This window comes from Phacochoerus africanus, chromosome 2, assembly GCF_016906955.1.
Source record: "Phacochoerus africanus isolate WHEZ1 chromosome 2, ROS_Pafr_v1, whole genome shotgun sequence".
In the NCBI taxonomy this organism is placed as follows: domain Eukaryota; kingdom Metazoa; phylum Chordata; class Mammalia; order Artiodactyla; family Suidae; genus Phacochoerus; species Phacochoerus africanus.
The window spans coordinates 234539899-234555010 of NC_062545.1; the positions used below are offsets into that span (position 1 = coordinate 234539899).

The following is a 15112-nucleotide window of genomic DNA, read 5'->3' on the forward strand; positions in this document are numbered from 1 at the left end:
AGAGTGGAAATAATGTTCAGTTTAGAGTATCAGAATCAAAAGACTCAGTTAATCATACACATGTACCCTCAGTTTTTCTTCTTTTTATAAAGTATCAAGTTAGGATGGAGGCATGTAGAAGAAAGAGAGCAGTCAGGTCAAGAAGGGGCAGAGCTGCCATATTGCCAGATCCAAGGGGAACCATACCTCAGATCTTACTCCAATGAAGGGTTTCCTGTGGATCTCTTGGGCCAAGAGCCCTCTGAAAAAGAACGTGTCACATGAATTTTGGATTAAGATTGGGGAGTGCAGAGGGATTGTTCAGTCACTATGTTCATAACAATTTCTGGACAGTTCTATGCCACCCACTGTGCTGGGTGCCCCTGCCCCCAGTAACTCACAGCCTGGAGGGGGAAGTGTCCCTTTAAACAAATACCTATAAATTGAGAGTGCTTCTCTCATCAAAACAAAGAGAAATGATTAATTCTGCCTGACACTGTCCGAGGGAGCTTTGAATAGTGACACTAGAGGTGGCTCTTAAGAATGATGAGAAAAATAAGATAATGAGGAAAAGAAATTCTCGAAAGCCAGGAAGGAAGGCTCCCAGTGCATTGAAAACTGGGAATCAACAAGCTCAAAGCTCTGAGCTGAGGCCAGGCCCTGGATTGGGGCAGGGAATGAAGCACTTTGGAAAACAGCTCTTGTCTGAAGTTTAAGGAAAAGTGAGAACCCCTGTTTGGGAAATGAATCCCAGAAATGTGGAGGGATAGCCTGGAGAGGGGAGAAGCTAGATACAGGGTTTTGGCATTAAATGTGGTAGTTCACCCATGATGTTTGTGTGCATGGTGTCAATGGAATAATGGTCATAACGACCTAATTGCATTTGGTCATGGTAGGAAAGCAAAGCAGAAACATTGAATGAAGTTTTATGGCATAAAGATTGGAACTCAGTGGACTTTGAAAGCCAAGAAGCAATCAATCCATGTTTAAAAATCATTTGGGTTCTAATGCTTTGCTTCAGTCTTTAGCCTTGATGAGTAATACCTGCCACCTCTTCTGCCACCAAGCATAGGAGTGAAGGTTTGAGTAGGGATAGTTAACAGGGTTTGGTGCATACATTTAGAATAATCATATGAAACCTTGAGAGGGAGTGATGTAGGAAGGAAGGGTCTAGAGCTCTCGAGCCCCCAGCAATGGGAACCCACTCACTGGTCCTTCTCATTTTCTTCCTCCTACTAACTCCTACCCTGCACCCCTACCAGCCTTTGGAGCTAGTGGTGGAGTTGCCATCACCACTGCTGACCACTAGGGGGTGATCTTTTGGTAGCTGTGCTGACCCAGGGGTGAAAAAAGCCTATTGGTTTTCCTCTAACAAAAGTTTAGTCACAAAAGAGAATGTGACATTATGGTTCAGTGGAAGTAAAACAGAATATAGAGCCAAAAGTTCTGGATATCACACTGTCTCCCATAATTAGAAGGCTCTTGTAAATATTGTGCATCTTTAAGAATGTTAATTGTTGCTCACAGACTAAGATAAAGAAAAAAGTACAAGGAGTAAATTTTATATGAGATGAATAAAGTTATAAATGAGGAAGAGCTTTACTGAACCGTCTTCTAAATTGATTTAGATGTCAGGCAAAGATTTGAGTGGTGATTCTTTGTTCTTCCTAGAACTTTTTTTTCAAGTTTTCTTTCCTCTGCCTTCCAAGACCAGCCCTTTCCCGACTGGGTTAATTTAGGGCTTAGGAGTCCTGCACTGGTGCTCTCCTGAGGAACTTGGCTCCTCAGGCCTTTGCAGTTCACCCTCAGCAGATCAGCCCTGCTCCCTCTCTTGCACCTCACCTTTATTTAGAGCTTATCTTTGGTCATTTTGGGACTGAGTCACTAGCCACTTCTTAAAGTTAGTTCCAGTTTTCATTAGTACTTTGTTTACTTCTTAATCCATGGTTTTGTTTTTGTTTTTTGTTTTGTTTTGTTTTTGTCTTTTTTTGCTATTTCTTGGGCCACTCCCGCGGCATATGGAGGTTCTCAGGCTAGGGGTTGAATCAGAGCTGCAGCCACCGGCCTACGCCAGAACCACAGCAACGCTGGATCCGAGCCACGTCTGCAACCTACACCACAGCTCACGGCAACGCCGGATCGTTAACCCACTGAGCAAGGGCAGGGACCGAACCCGCAACCTCATGGTTCCTAGTTGGATTTGTTAACCACTGCGCCATGACAGGAACTCCCATCCATGGTTTTAAGCTGTCCTATCATGTAAAAGTGTGCAGTAACCACCTGGTCTTGATGGCAGGCTCATTCTTTGTGCTTCAGTTTCTGTCACTGGTGTTGGTTTTCTGTGTGTGGTACTCCTCCAGTTGAGAGCTCTTTGGAAGAGCAGACAGATGACAGAAGTGGCCTGAGCCTATAAGATTACCTTTCCCCTGTGATCCCAAGAGGGAAGGACCATCTTTCGCCATTCCCCTGTCGTAATGGGGTACCTGGCTTTCCAGAGATTAAAAAAGAACAGGGTCATGGAAACTCCAGGAATCAGAAAGAGAATAAAGCTTATTTTTGGAAGTACGGTTTTGTTGTTACTGTTGTATTACCTGCTACTCTCTATCTCTCAAGCCCTTAGCTGCGCAACCAAGCAGAATTCTGTAAATATGACCTTTGTGTCACGATCACCGTATTTATGTGCTGAAGTCCCCAAAGAATACCTCTCCTCTTATTTTCATTGAAGAATTAGTAATTATCTCTCAAGCTGGACTCTGATTTGTTCAGTTTCCCTGTAGAGGCTTAAAGTACTGGCTTCCCAGCAGCCAGCAAATTTGGCGGTGAGAGGGAGCCTGCCTTTTCTTCCTCCTCTTTCTCTGATAGCTGCTTCCTTTCTTGGTAAAATATAAACTTCTTCTTAAGACCAGACCTTCTCTGCCTTTTGCATTTAACCTCTTCCTTGCCTCCCTTTTTGTTCCTCTGCTCCCTCTGATCCGTCTTTACTTCTTAGTCTTTTCTCCCCACCCTTTCTTTTTTCTCCTTGCTTTTCTCTCAGTAGCTCTGTTCTCTCCTTCCTTTTACCTCCTTCTTTCTCTGTCCTCTTCATAGCTTTGTGAGTGTGTACTAAACAACAAAAAGGAAATAAAGTTTCAAGATTTAAAAAATGACATTGTTAAATGGCCTATCATCTCTCAATCCCACTTCCCTTTCTAATTGCAGAGCTCTTCAGTATCCCCATCGGCCAGTTTCCGAGGTGCTGAGAAGCACAGAAACTCCACCGACTACTCCTCTGATAGCAAAAAGCAGAAAACTGAAGAAAAGGAAATCGCAGCTCGTTATGTAGGTTTACTCACCTTTGCTGGGGAGGAGGCAGTTTACCTGGCTTTTTAATCAGCAGCCTTTTCACTTTCTTACTAGTGAGTGTATGTGAGCCAGAAAACGGTACTTTTTTGTCTGGCACCTTATGGAAGACTTGGGTGTTTCATAGTATTTTTATAGATGTATTTGCTTCTGTGACCAGCCTAGGATTAAGGGAAAATGTGAAACTCATAGAAAACCTGTTAGTATGTGTAGATGACCTCGTGTGCTGAGGAATATAGCAAGTTTTGTGGAATATAATTTAGACATCCAAATGTGGCCCTAGCGTGGTTTGAAGCTCACTTTCCTTCAGCGACTGGTTCTTCAGGTCACACAGTGAAGGGAGAAAGCTGGATGGGCCTCACCGATAATGAAGGCAAGCTGACCCTGCTCCTCTTCCTATGGTGGTACCCTGCAAGGTCTCAAAAAAGAAAAGGAAAAAACAAAAAGAAAAAAACCTGAGAATTTGAATTTTCATGTGAAACCTCCCAATTTAAAAATTGTGGCTACTTACCCATTTTTTTAAAAACACTGACCAAACAAGTCCCCCCATCTGTAGGCTGGATTATGTAGTGTGGGCGTGCCATTTTGCACTTGTCACAGTGGAGTAACAAGCCATGAGCTGCAGTTTTTGAAACTGTAAGATGGAATCGCAGTTACCTGCCTCATAACATCATTGTGAGGGTTAAAGAACGTTGTAGAGCATTTAGCACTCTATAGTGCAGCTCATTTTTATAACGTGAGGATTAGTCTGGACTTATCTAGGGTAAATCTGGCTGCTTTTTTTCCTTTTTTTTTTTTTTTTTTTTTTTTTTTTGCGCTGGGGGAAGAGATAATGCTTCTCAATTGTCAATGCAGGACAGCGATGGTGAGAAGAGTGATGACAACTTGGTGGTTGACGTTTCCAATGAGGTATGTTTGTGGCTCATTTAACTTCCTGCTCTTACTCAGTTACCACAATGACCAGTGTCCCAACAATTAGTATCTCTGGTGTTGCCTTAATTTCTAAAGACACCCACATTTTACTTACCTGAAAAATTTATGTTTTTCTGATCCTTTTTTTATTGCTATTATTTTCTTTGAAGTGCACGTGTGTTTTGTTACCACCATGAATGCACACCAGATGTCTGTGGTCAGCCTGCAGGTCCCATTGACAAGTGACCTGCAGATTTGTAGAGTTTTGATTTTTGTTTCTGTTTTGAATAAATACTACAAATATGGGTTTTTTCATGGACTTCAGTACTGAATATTTTCTTCAGGAGTTTGATGAGTCTTAAGATCTAATCAATCCAGAACATTTTTCGCTCTTAAGCTATTGAAGACTTTTGGCTAGAAACGTCCACACCAAGTACTCAGATATTGTGGATGCACCATGCTGCTTTTAACGCCCTTGTCGTTCTCTTGTAGGATCCGTCGTCCCCTCGAGGGAGCCCAGCACATTCCCCGAGAGAGAATGGCCTAGACAAGACGCGCTTGCTCAAGAAGGATGCTCCAGTCAGCCCGGCCTCGATCGCATCCTCCAGTAGTACTCCTTCCTCCAAATCAAAAGAGCTCAGCCTTGTAAGCAGCTTACTACCATCTTTCTTAGCGTTATTTCCAGGTGGTTAGGTTTAATTATTCTTAAAATTTCCTTTCCACATTTTTCCATAGGACTTTTCTTTCCAAATACATGCATATGTTATTAAAGTTTAATTGACAAAAGTACTTCTAGGACAGAATGGGTGCACAGACTTGTTGGTGATGGATGTTTGTTTTGTTAGTCTTTTTTGCAATGATAGAGGAGGGACATGGGGAAATTGAATGAAACATGTCTCAGTGAAGATGAAGAAATGCACACTGGGGCTACAGAGATGGTTTTGTCACCTGTGGTTTATGGTAAATTTAGTTTGGGGCTTGGATGTGATTTTGTTGCTAGCTTTGTTTGAATTACCAAGCTATATATATGACTGCAATAATTTTCCTTTCCTATCTAAAAAGTAATCTGTCATTTGTAAAAGTCTACCTTGTCTCACACCACAAATCACAAATGCAAAAATGAAACTGCTTGCAAGTCAAGATAATCTCCTCATACTCTCTTCTTCTGCGGCTGTGTAGTTAATTGCATTTTTATGTGGTGTGTCTTCCTTTTTCCTCACCAGTTATTTCCTTGTAACATAGCATTAAAAGAAAAAAAAGGCAAATTCAGTTTTCAGATAACCTTTTGAATTCACAACTGAAGGAAAGAAAATTCCTCAGATTGTCTGGAGATTTAAAGGATGTCTGACATAGGGCTATATTAAGTTTTTTTCTGTTTTCTCTTGGCCTTCCGGCCCTCTTGTAATGGCAGTTCTTCTGTGCTGATCTCTGATGATTCAGGCTTGAATATTTTTTAATGGGACCTGTTAATAATCAGGGAGCCTTTTGTGTCAAGAACAATCCATCAGGAACCCAACTCAAACCACTCAGTCTTAAAGCAACTAGCAAGTGGCCAATCATATCAGGACATCATGATTTGTCACCCTCTGCCTGACTCAGACCAGTTTCCTGGAAATGGTCTGCTCTACCCCACATTCAGCTTCGATTTATGACCTCCTAAACATTGGTTTTGTGGTCTCAGGGAAACTTTTTGTTTCTTTGTTAGTAGCTCTTGTTAACTGATGAAAATAAAGGCCCATGCTGAAGAATCTTTTTCATTCCTTTTTTTCCTTTCCTTTTTTTTAACCTTTTTAAATGTTTAACATAATTGTTAAAATTGTGTTCTAATTACCAGTGTATTTCCATTACATCTCTTGTTAGAATGAAAAGTCTACTACTCCTGTGTCAAAGTCCAATACCCCTACTCCACGAACCGATGCACCCACCCCAGGCAGTAATTCCACTCCCGGATTGAGGCCTGTTCCCGGAAAACCACCAGGAGTCGACCCCTTGGGTTAGTAAGAAACAAGTTTCTCTACATATTTATGCTTCTTGTTTTTAAAGAAACTAAAGTAATTTAAAGAGTGTGATGCATCAAGAGTACTAATGACCAGCATTGGGTGGCTGTTATTTAATTGGGGTCAAGCACCTGGCACTTACCATGTCTGGCAAATATAGTCGGTGTTCAGTAAAATAGGAGAATGTATGAACCTTGGTATAGGCTTGAATGACTTTCGAGAATATTAAAATATGCTTATTCGGAGTTCCCATTGTGTGTCTCATTGGAAATGAACCCAGCTAGTATCTATAAGGGTGTGGGTCCAATCCCTGGCAGTGGGTTAAGGATCAGGTGTTGCCATGAGCTGTGGTATAGGTAATTCAGCCCCTAGCCTGAGAACTTCCATATGCTGCGGGTGCGGCCTTAAAAAGCAAAAATAAATAAAAATATAAATACATCTCATTTGATATCATGTGATACCACTTATATGTGGAATTTAAAAACAACGCAAGTGAACATGTCAATGAAACAAAAGCAGACAAACAAATAGAGAGAAGAGACTTTGGTGCCAAGAGGGGCAGGCGGGAGGTTGGAAGTTTGGGATTAGCAGATGCAAAACTACTACATATAGGGTGGGTAAACCGCAAGGACCTACTGTGTAACACAGGGAACTATGTTCAGTATCCTGCAATAATGGAAATGAATATGAAAAGGAATGTATGTGTATATATCTATATCTATATATGTAACTGAGGCAACAGAAATTACCACAGCATTATAAAACAGCTATACGTCAATAAAAAATTTTTAGTAAATGAAATAATGCTTATTTGAATTATGGGTCCTATTTTTTTAAAAACGTATGTAAGAATGTCTTACTTCTGATTTCATTATACTTGATCTTTGTTTCCTGTGTCCTTGGTTTCTCTCCTCCCTTCTGCTTTGGTTTGTAGCCTCAAGCCTAAGGACCCCCATGGCAGTACCTTGTCCATATCCAACCCCTTTTGGAATTGTGCCCCACGCTGGGATGAATGGGGAGCTGACCAGCCCTGGAGCTGCCTACGCAGGGCTACACAACATCTCCCCGCAAATGAGCGCAGCTGCTGCCGCTGCAGCTGCAGCTGCTGCCTATGGCCGATCCCCCGTGGTACGTTGGTGAGCTTTTACAGAATAAAAGTGTTTCAGAACTCAGAGAATTGCTATCCATATTTTTTATGGTAGCTTATATAATTTGAGGTACTTATAAAGGAACCTGCACATATTTGTAAATTAAATTATGTGTAATTATGTTGTGAGACTCATTTTCTTTTGTAAGGTGAGGGGATTTCTTTTTTATTTCATATTCTTTTCTAAAAAGTATGGGGAATTTCCATTGTGGCTCAGTGGTAATGAACCTGACTAGTATCCATGAGGATGTGTATTCGATCCCTGGACTTGCTCAGTGGTTTAAGGATCCACTGTTGTCATGAGCTGTGGTTTAGGTTGCAGATGTGGCTCGGATCCTGCATCCCTGTGGCTGTGGCCAGCAGCTGCAGCTGTAACTTGACCTTTAGCCTAGGAACTTTCATATGCCGCAGGTGTGGCCCTAAAAAAAAGCTAAATAAATAAATAATGTGTTAAATCGACAAAAGTAGAGAAATAATGTAGTGAACCCTTCCCTTCCATCATGAGCTTCAATAATAATACCATTTTTTTCATGTGTGTTCCACCCCAAGTATGTCACCATTAAATCATAAACATCCTAACACAACATTGTGAATCAGCTGTACTTCAATAAATGTTTTTCTTTCTGCTTTTGGCTTCCTTGCAGCATATGGAGTTCCTGGGCCAGGGATCAGATCTGAGCTGTAGTTGTGACCTATGCTGCAGCTGCAGGTACAGCTGTAGCAACACTGGATCTTGTAATCGACTGTGCCAGGCCAGAGATTGAACCTCCGTCCTGGTGCTGCAGAGATGCCGCTGATCCTGTTGCACCACAGCAGGAACTCCAATAAAATATATTTTTTAAAAAATCATAAATATCCTATCATTCCATCAGTAAATAAATATATATTTCTCTAATTGCATCTATTCTACTAGGATTTGAAAAGATTTTGAGTAGGATGAAATGAGTTAATGTGACTGTTGATTTTACTGTTTTGCTTGGGAAAACCTTTAGGTTGGATTTGATCCACACCATCACATGCGTGTGCCAGCGATACCTCCAAACCTGACAGGCATTCCAGGAGGAAAACCGTGAGTACCTTCCGGTGTGCCTCACACTTACTCTGCATCTGGGCCCACAGAGGCCCTCTAGACTCTGAGTGCTACTGGATAGTGTTGGCAAGTGCCTGTGGCTTGCGGATGTCTTTATTTGTTTATTTTGCAAAGTATTTTTTATTTTCTCTTAGCATAAGGAAAGAGGTAATGAGGTGAGGTTTTGTATTTTCAATTTAAAATCTCCAGCTTCTAATATGGAAATTCAAATTGCCAAGGCATTCCAGCAGTCAGGTCTTCTTTCTTACTGATTTCAAGGCAGTTCTTTTGTTGCCTTGAAAAAAAAATGTCTTCTTATGTTCAAACCTGGATGCTCAAAATTTGAGCATGTTAGGAAAAGACATGCCAAACTTCAAAGGCTGAAAAGAAAGAAGTGTGTGGTCTTACACTTGAATGTGTTTCTGGAATAGATGGCTTGCTTAGTTGTTCTTATCCTGTGAGCTGAGTATTTGGAGCCTCTGTATTCATAGTTCCCTCGAGCTATAAAGGCAAAATACTCATATCAGTTGTTCCAGCCTCTTGTGTGTTGTAATCTCTCACCATGTCATTCCACATCTTTCATTTCAATCCGGTATACCTTTTTATTACTTCCTATGCACAATTCTCTTCCCTCTTTGGCTTCATCTTCCCAATCGGTGCTCACAATTTATGTTTGTGCAGTGGGCGAATGAATGAATGACTAAAGATAGATATATGCTATTCACACCTTTCTCTGACCACTCTTTATTTATTCACTGCTTTACACTCAGTTGTCAACGTGTTGTTTCCTGTGTGTCTTCTTTTTTCCCCATATTGCTGGCCCCACAGTGTTAATCATGCCTGACCTTGACCCTTCCATCACTTTCCACCCAGTGCATCATTATTCTTGGTTCTTCCTTCTGTAACTTCTCTACAGACTCTATCCTCAACTTCCCTGTTGCATGAAACAGTGCTGCCTCCATAGCCAAGTTGCTCAGTAAATATTTGACTGATTAATAAGGAAGACAAGGCAAATTAGACTTGGAGTTCCTTGAGAGTTGAAGGTATAAATATAAATTACCATAAAATTCTGTGTACTTGTGTGTGTTCTGCAAATAGTTGTTGACTGACTTGACAAGTCTTGTTGACCAAGAGCCATGATGTATTTGAAGGTGAAAGTTTGGTCTATTTCAAGAAGTGACTAAATAACACACGGTCATAGGGTTAATCAAATAACTGAATATCTATAAGTTCCATATGAACCTGTGGGGATGGAGAGGTTACCTGAGGGAAGCGGTATTGTCCCAATTATAGGTACCCTATAGTGACCACCTATATAACTGGACGCTGCACTCAGAGCTTTAGTGTAACACTTCCAGATAAGGCCATGCTTCTTGTCTCTGCTGCTGCCCAGAGGCCACACAAGGTAAAAGTGTGTTAGGTGTATCTAAAGAAGCAACAACAGTCTTGCGTTGGGAAGTTGGGCCAGTTGAAGAGTCACAGCTGGTCTGATTCAGGAGGTGGTTCTGAGCCTTGAGACCCTTGAGCTGGGCTCCCTCCCTTCCCCCAGTCCTGACATGTAGCAATATAAAATTGTTGAGATCCTTTGGGGAGGGTTGATGGGTTGGAGGGTGGTTGAGAATTTTTGTTCCTGGAGTGATGAAATCACAGCTAACGCAATTGGCAAATGACATGAGGAATTCCAAAGAGCATGGTGTGTATGAGTTCTGGAGTGTGACAGTCCATGTTTGAATCCTGACTCTCAACTGATACTAGGAAAGACATGACTCAATGCAGTTTCTTAACTTTGTGAGCTTTGGTTGGCTCATCTCTAAAACAGGGCTGGGAGGAGTTCCCGTCGTGGCGCAGTGGTTGACGAATCCGACTAGGAACCATGAGGTTGCGGGTTCGGTCCCTGGCCTTGCTCGGTGGGTTAAGGATCCGACGTTGCCGTGAGCTGTGGTGTAGGTTGCAGACACAGCTCGGATATCACGTTGCTGTGGCTCTGGCGTAGGCTGGTGGCTCCAGCTCCGATTGGACCCCTAGCCTGGGAACCTCTATATGCCGTGGGAGTGGCCCAAGAAATAGCAAAAAAGACAAAAAAAAAAAAAAAAAACAGGGCTGGGAATTCCTGTTTTGGTACAGTGGAGACGAATCCAACTAGTGACCATGAGGATGTGGGTTTGATCCCTGGCCTTGCTCAGTGGGTTGGGGATCCAGTGTTGTCGTGAGCTATGGTGTGGGTTGCAGATGTGACTTGGGTCCCGAGTCACTGTGGGATGGTGTAGGCCAGCAGCTGTAGCTCTTATTCAGCCCCTAGCCTGGGAACTTCCATATGCCTCATGTGCCTCGGGTTCTGCCCTTAAAACCAAAAAAAAAAAAAAAAACCACTTCAGGCCTAATCCAAGTTGATTCCCTCTCCAGGGGGCTTACTAGTGCCCCTCTTAGGAAAGTAGCAACTTGGAATAAAACTGGCACGCCTCAGGTTTCCAGGGAAAAGGGGGTATTTATTTCCTTTGCCTTCTTGTGGCTGCCTACATGTATACTTAGGTCTCTTTTGAATAGACAACTGTGTCCTCTTCTCATTCACATGCCAAAGATGTCGTATTAAAAAAAGCAAAAAACAGGAGTTCCCATCGTGGCGCAGTGGTTAACGAATCCGACTAGGAACCATGAGGTTGCGGGTTCGGTCCCTGCCCTTGCTCAGTGGGTTAACGATCCGGCGTTGCCGTGAGCTGTGGTGTAGGTTGCAGACGCGGCTCGGGTCCCGCGTTGCTGTGGCTCTGGCGTAGGCTGGCGGCTACAGCTCTGATTGGACCCCTAGCCTGGGAATCTCCATATGCCGCAGAAGCGGCCCAAGAAATAGCAAAAAGACAAAAAAAAAAAAAAAACAAAACCAAAAAACAAAAAAAAGATAACAGGGCTGCCACCTCCCTGACAAGGAGGGCCTGGGGATGAGATAATGTGTTGAGCATTTGGGTGTTTAGTACCATGTTTGGTATATGGCACCTATCCAGTCAACTGCTGCAGCATTTCCCCTTGAGCTTTGCCCAGACTATTACCAGTTTTTCAGTTGCTTATGCAGTAGAACATAATGGGGGACGGAGATGGTCCAAGAAGATTACATTTAGTATATTAGACTCCTTGTTCCTGTCATTGGTGTGTCTTTTAACAGGGCACAAAGACATATAAGTCCACACACATTTATGTACAGAGAGAAATACTTCTTATTAATAGATTTTTACAAAAGAAATGATTGTAACAGTTGTATATCTCTCCAGATCACAGGATACAGAGTAGTGAAATTTTGTCTTGTGCGTATTTTTTCAACAGAAAAACTATTTTTGGTACTAGAACATAAAAACATAATAAATCACCTAAAGGCCTCCCACACCACACACACAAAGTAACTGCCTTTCTTTAGAAAGACTCAAAACAGTCATGCATCTCTGTCCTAATTATTTTTACAGAATAAGTGCTAGATATTGTCAAAAATTATAATTAAATGCATGTTCCAAACTAATGAGTAAAAAAGCATTTATTCGATAATTCACACTGGATCCTCCTGTTTATTCTGGTGAATTAGCAAAGTTTTCATTCAGTAAGTAACTGGAATGACAATATAGTTTAATTTCAACATAAACCAAAAGTGGACTTCTTCCCTCACCTGCTACTTAAATGAAACTTCTATAAATATTGTAAAACTATATGATTAAATGCATTGCACTAATTATATTATGGGACATGGCATGTGAATTCAGCTGTGACAAAAGATCTCAGGCTTACAGGTTGTAGGCTGCTCACAATTCAGAAATTCTTCTCTGTTGTATTTATTTGCTTTTATAAAGCAAGATTTTTCAAAATAGGAACAATTCCTGACATGCAACAAACCCTCAAGTATTTGTGGGCTGGCTAAACTGCTAGTGGGTTCATATGCTACTAGAACCCAGTCTTCTATCCTTCTTCATGAAGTATAACAGCCAGACCTTTAATTGTGAATTCAAGGTCTAGTTCCAGCCGAAAACTTGGGGAAGGTGTTGTGAAGCGTGAAAATGATGAGTGTGACATTACAGAACTGGGCTTCTTGGAAAGAGGCAAGGAGGGGGGGGAAGACCATGAACCTTCTGAAATATTTCATCAGAAGATGGTGATCCAAATAAAATAACAATTTCACTATACATATTTTTTTTTCTTTTTGTCTTTTTAGAGCCACACCCATGGCATACGGCAGTTCCCAGGCTAGGGGTCAAATCCGAGCTACAGCTACCAGCCTACACCACAGCCATGGCAACTGAGGATCTGAGCCTCATCTGCGACCTACACCATAGCTCACGGCAACACCGGATCCTTAATCCACTGAGTGAGGGCAGGGATTGAACTGGTCTCCTCATGGATACTAGTCAGGTGGTTTGTTACCACTGAGCCACGACGGGAACTCCCACTGCATACACAAATACATATCGTTAACCCACTGAGCGAGGCCAAGGATCACACCCACAACCTTGTGGTTCCTGGTCAGATTCGTTTCTGCTGCACCACAACGGGAACTCCCCAATACACATATTTTAAGGAGTGATTTGCAGAGTCTGAAACATTTGAAGTATACCTCTGTCAGAAGGTCCAAACATCCCTTCTCTTCACCATCTCATTTGGAGACTACTCTTAGCTCCTAGTAACTTCACCAGCTGTGTGTGTTTGTGTGTGTGTGTGTGTGTGTGTGTGTGTGTGTGTGAGAGAGAGAGAGAGAAGAGTTCAGATTACATATTTCTCTGGCTCCCCATACCTACCTACTCTGTATTTTTTAGCTGTTTGTCAGCATTTTGAGTATATATTCCACTACAAATTTAGCTGTTTGTCAGCATTTTGAGTATATATTCCACTACAAATGTATAATATTCACAAAATTATTCCTCAGACTAGATCCTCCTCCCCATTTGCCCATTTTTCAGTAACTGCAAGTACTCTGTTCTTTGTTCCTTGAGCTCAGAAACACAGTAATTATTGGCTCCTTCCTCACATCTCATTAGTTAAATCCATCAGAATTTTATATCCACTGTTACTTCTAGTGTGTCATCCTTCTCCTTGCCTAGTTCAGGTCCCCTGTTACCTCTCATCTAGATTATTGGAATAATTGTCTCTTATTCCTCCTATCCCTTGTACTCCTTGCTACCAAATTTATTCTATGAATGGCTTTGCCCCAATAATATCCTACTTCAGTATTCAGTAAATTTTGTTTGTGAAATTCTCAGGCTGGCCTTCTTAACCAACCTCTCTCTCTCTCCCTTTGCACGTGCACGTGTGCATACACGTATAGAGCCTTCTTTGGTGAAATCCTTCCATTCTCTAAAACCCATTTCCAGTACCATGTCTCTCATAAACCTAAGCTTTATTTTTGCTTTTCGAACCACCACAGAACTTCATGCTTCCTGTCTTGCACTAGTTTTGTTTTGTTGTCCTACATACTTCTAGACATGCTTCCTAGGTTATAAGACACTTTTGGGTATAACCAGTGTCTTACCTGATTTTTGTATCTCAGCATGACACCTATATATAGGTGGATAAAGAGTATTGATGCATTTAATTAGATAGAAAAAGAATAGGTTTTTATGCCCGGGCTTCTCTAATTTCTAGAGAGGTTGGCTTTCATTACACATTCCAGTACTCTTTGCTAGCTTTGCATCGAGGAGTTTGTTGAAATCTGATAATAAGTATGTACTAGAGCTTTATTTTTCCCCAGTTTTAAGTGTTTCATGTATATTAATAGTAAACAAAGTGCTACATTATACCCTTAATGCAAGTAGGCTCTTGAGATTCTTAATAAGGGAGTTCGAGGAACATAGTGGGTGCTAGAAGAGTGGTTGTAGTTGAGTTGAAGAATGTCATATTGAAAACCTCAAAAAAAATTGTATGCCTTGTTTCTTAACTATTTAAATTCTCAAGGCTCTTTAAAAACCATTTAGTTATTCTAGAGGAGAGAGAAAAGGATGTCTTTTCAAGGAGATTATCATTAAGTATGTATAATACCATCTCTAAACTTGGAATAATCTTCCTTTTTCTCTCTTGAAGATTTAGTCTGCATGACCTCTTAATTGCTAAATCAATTAGCCTTTGTCACCGTAGTCATCCCTCAGGATCTCAGCCTTTCTCTGCGAGCATTGCTGCCCCTTCCACCCTGCCTAAACTGACACCCCAGGGGACCCCTTCACCCGCAGCCCTTCAAAGGGTGCCCTTTGACCTTTTTATTTATTTCGCATCATCAGTTCTCAGAGCCAGTAGCAGAACTGATAAAAAGACTATGGTTGACATCCTCCCCACCTCCTGTTCTGTTCCAGTCTCTTCCCGAACTGAACTCATCCTACCTTCTTGTGAAAACCCAGCCCCTGAAAAGGTTTGTGCCATGTATCTCTATCCTCTCCTCTACTTCGTTAGGAGATTCCTCAGTTATTTAGGGACTTGACACTTGGTTTAGGATCTTCCTCCACTCAGAGCCTACTATCATTCTGGGGGTCACTGGTGTTCACAAGACCAGCCCCCCCAGTAACCTCACCCTCAGGGCTTGGACCACATCATCTCTAGTGAACTTCTGCCATCTCGTCTTCAGTTACCAACTTGTAGAGCCCAGAGAAGACCTTGTTATTACCCCTTACTGTGTGACCTCCAGGATCCACACATGCCACCCAATAGCGTTTT

General features: G+C 41.8%; 1 protein-coding gene and 1 non-coding gene across 8 annotated transcripts in view; both read left to right on the forward strand.

Moving 5' to 3' along the window:
* Positions 1-15112, forward strand: part of TLE4 (TLE family member 4, transcriptional corepressor) — a 150742-nt gene that overhangs the window by 122407 nt on the left and 13223 nt on the right. For all 7 annotated transcript variants that reach the window (XM_047767814.1, XM_047767815.1, XM_047767818.1 and 4 more), the window contains 6 exons: positions 3178-3297; positions 4174-4227; positions 4723-4875; positions 6091-6223; positions 7162-7355; positions 8367-8443. In XM_047767814.1, coding sequence (XP_047623770.1) covers positions 3178-3297; positions 4174-4227; positions 4723-4875; positions 6091-6223; positions 7162-7355; positions 8367-8443 — 731 coding nt within the window. The remainder of the gene's footprint in view (positions 1-3177; positions 3298-4173; positions 4228-4722; positions 4876-6090; positions 6224-7161; positions 7356-8366; positions 8444-15112) is intronic.
* Positions 10824-10964, forward strand: LOC125121747 (small nucleolar RNA SNORA67). The gene has a single exon (XR_007133611.1). It is a non-coding gene; the product is annotated as a small nucleolar RNA SNORA67 (small nucleolar RNA).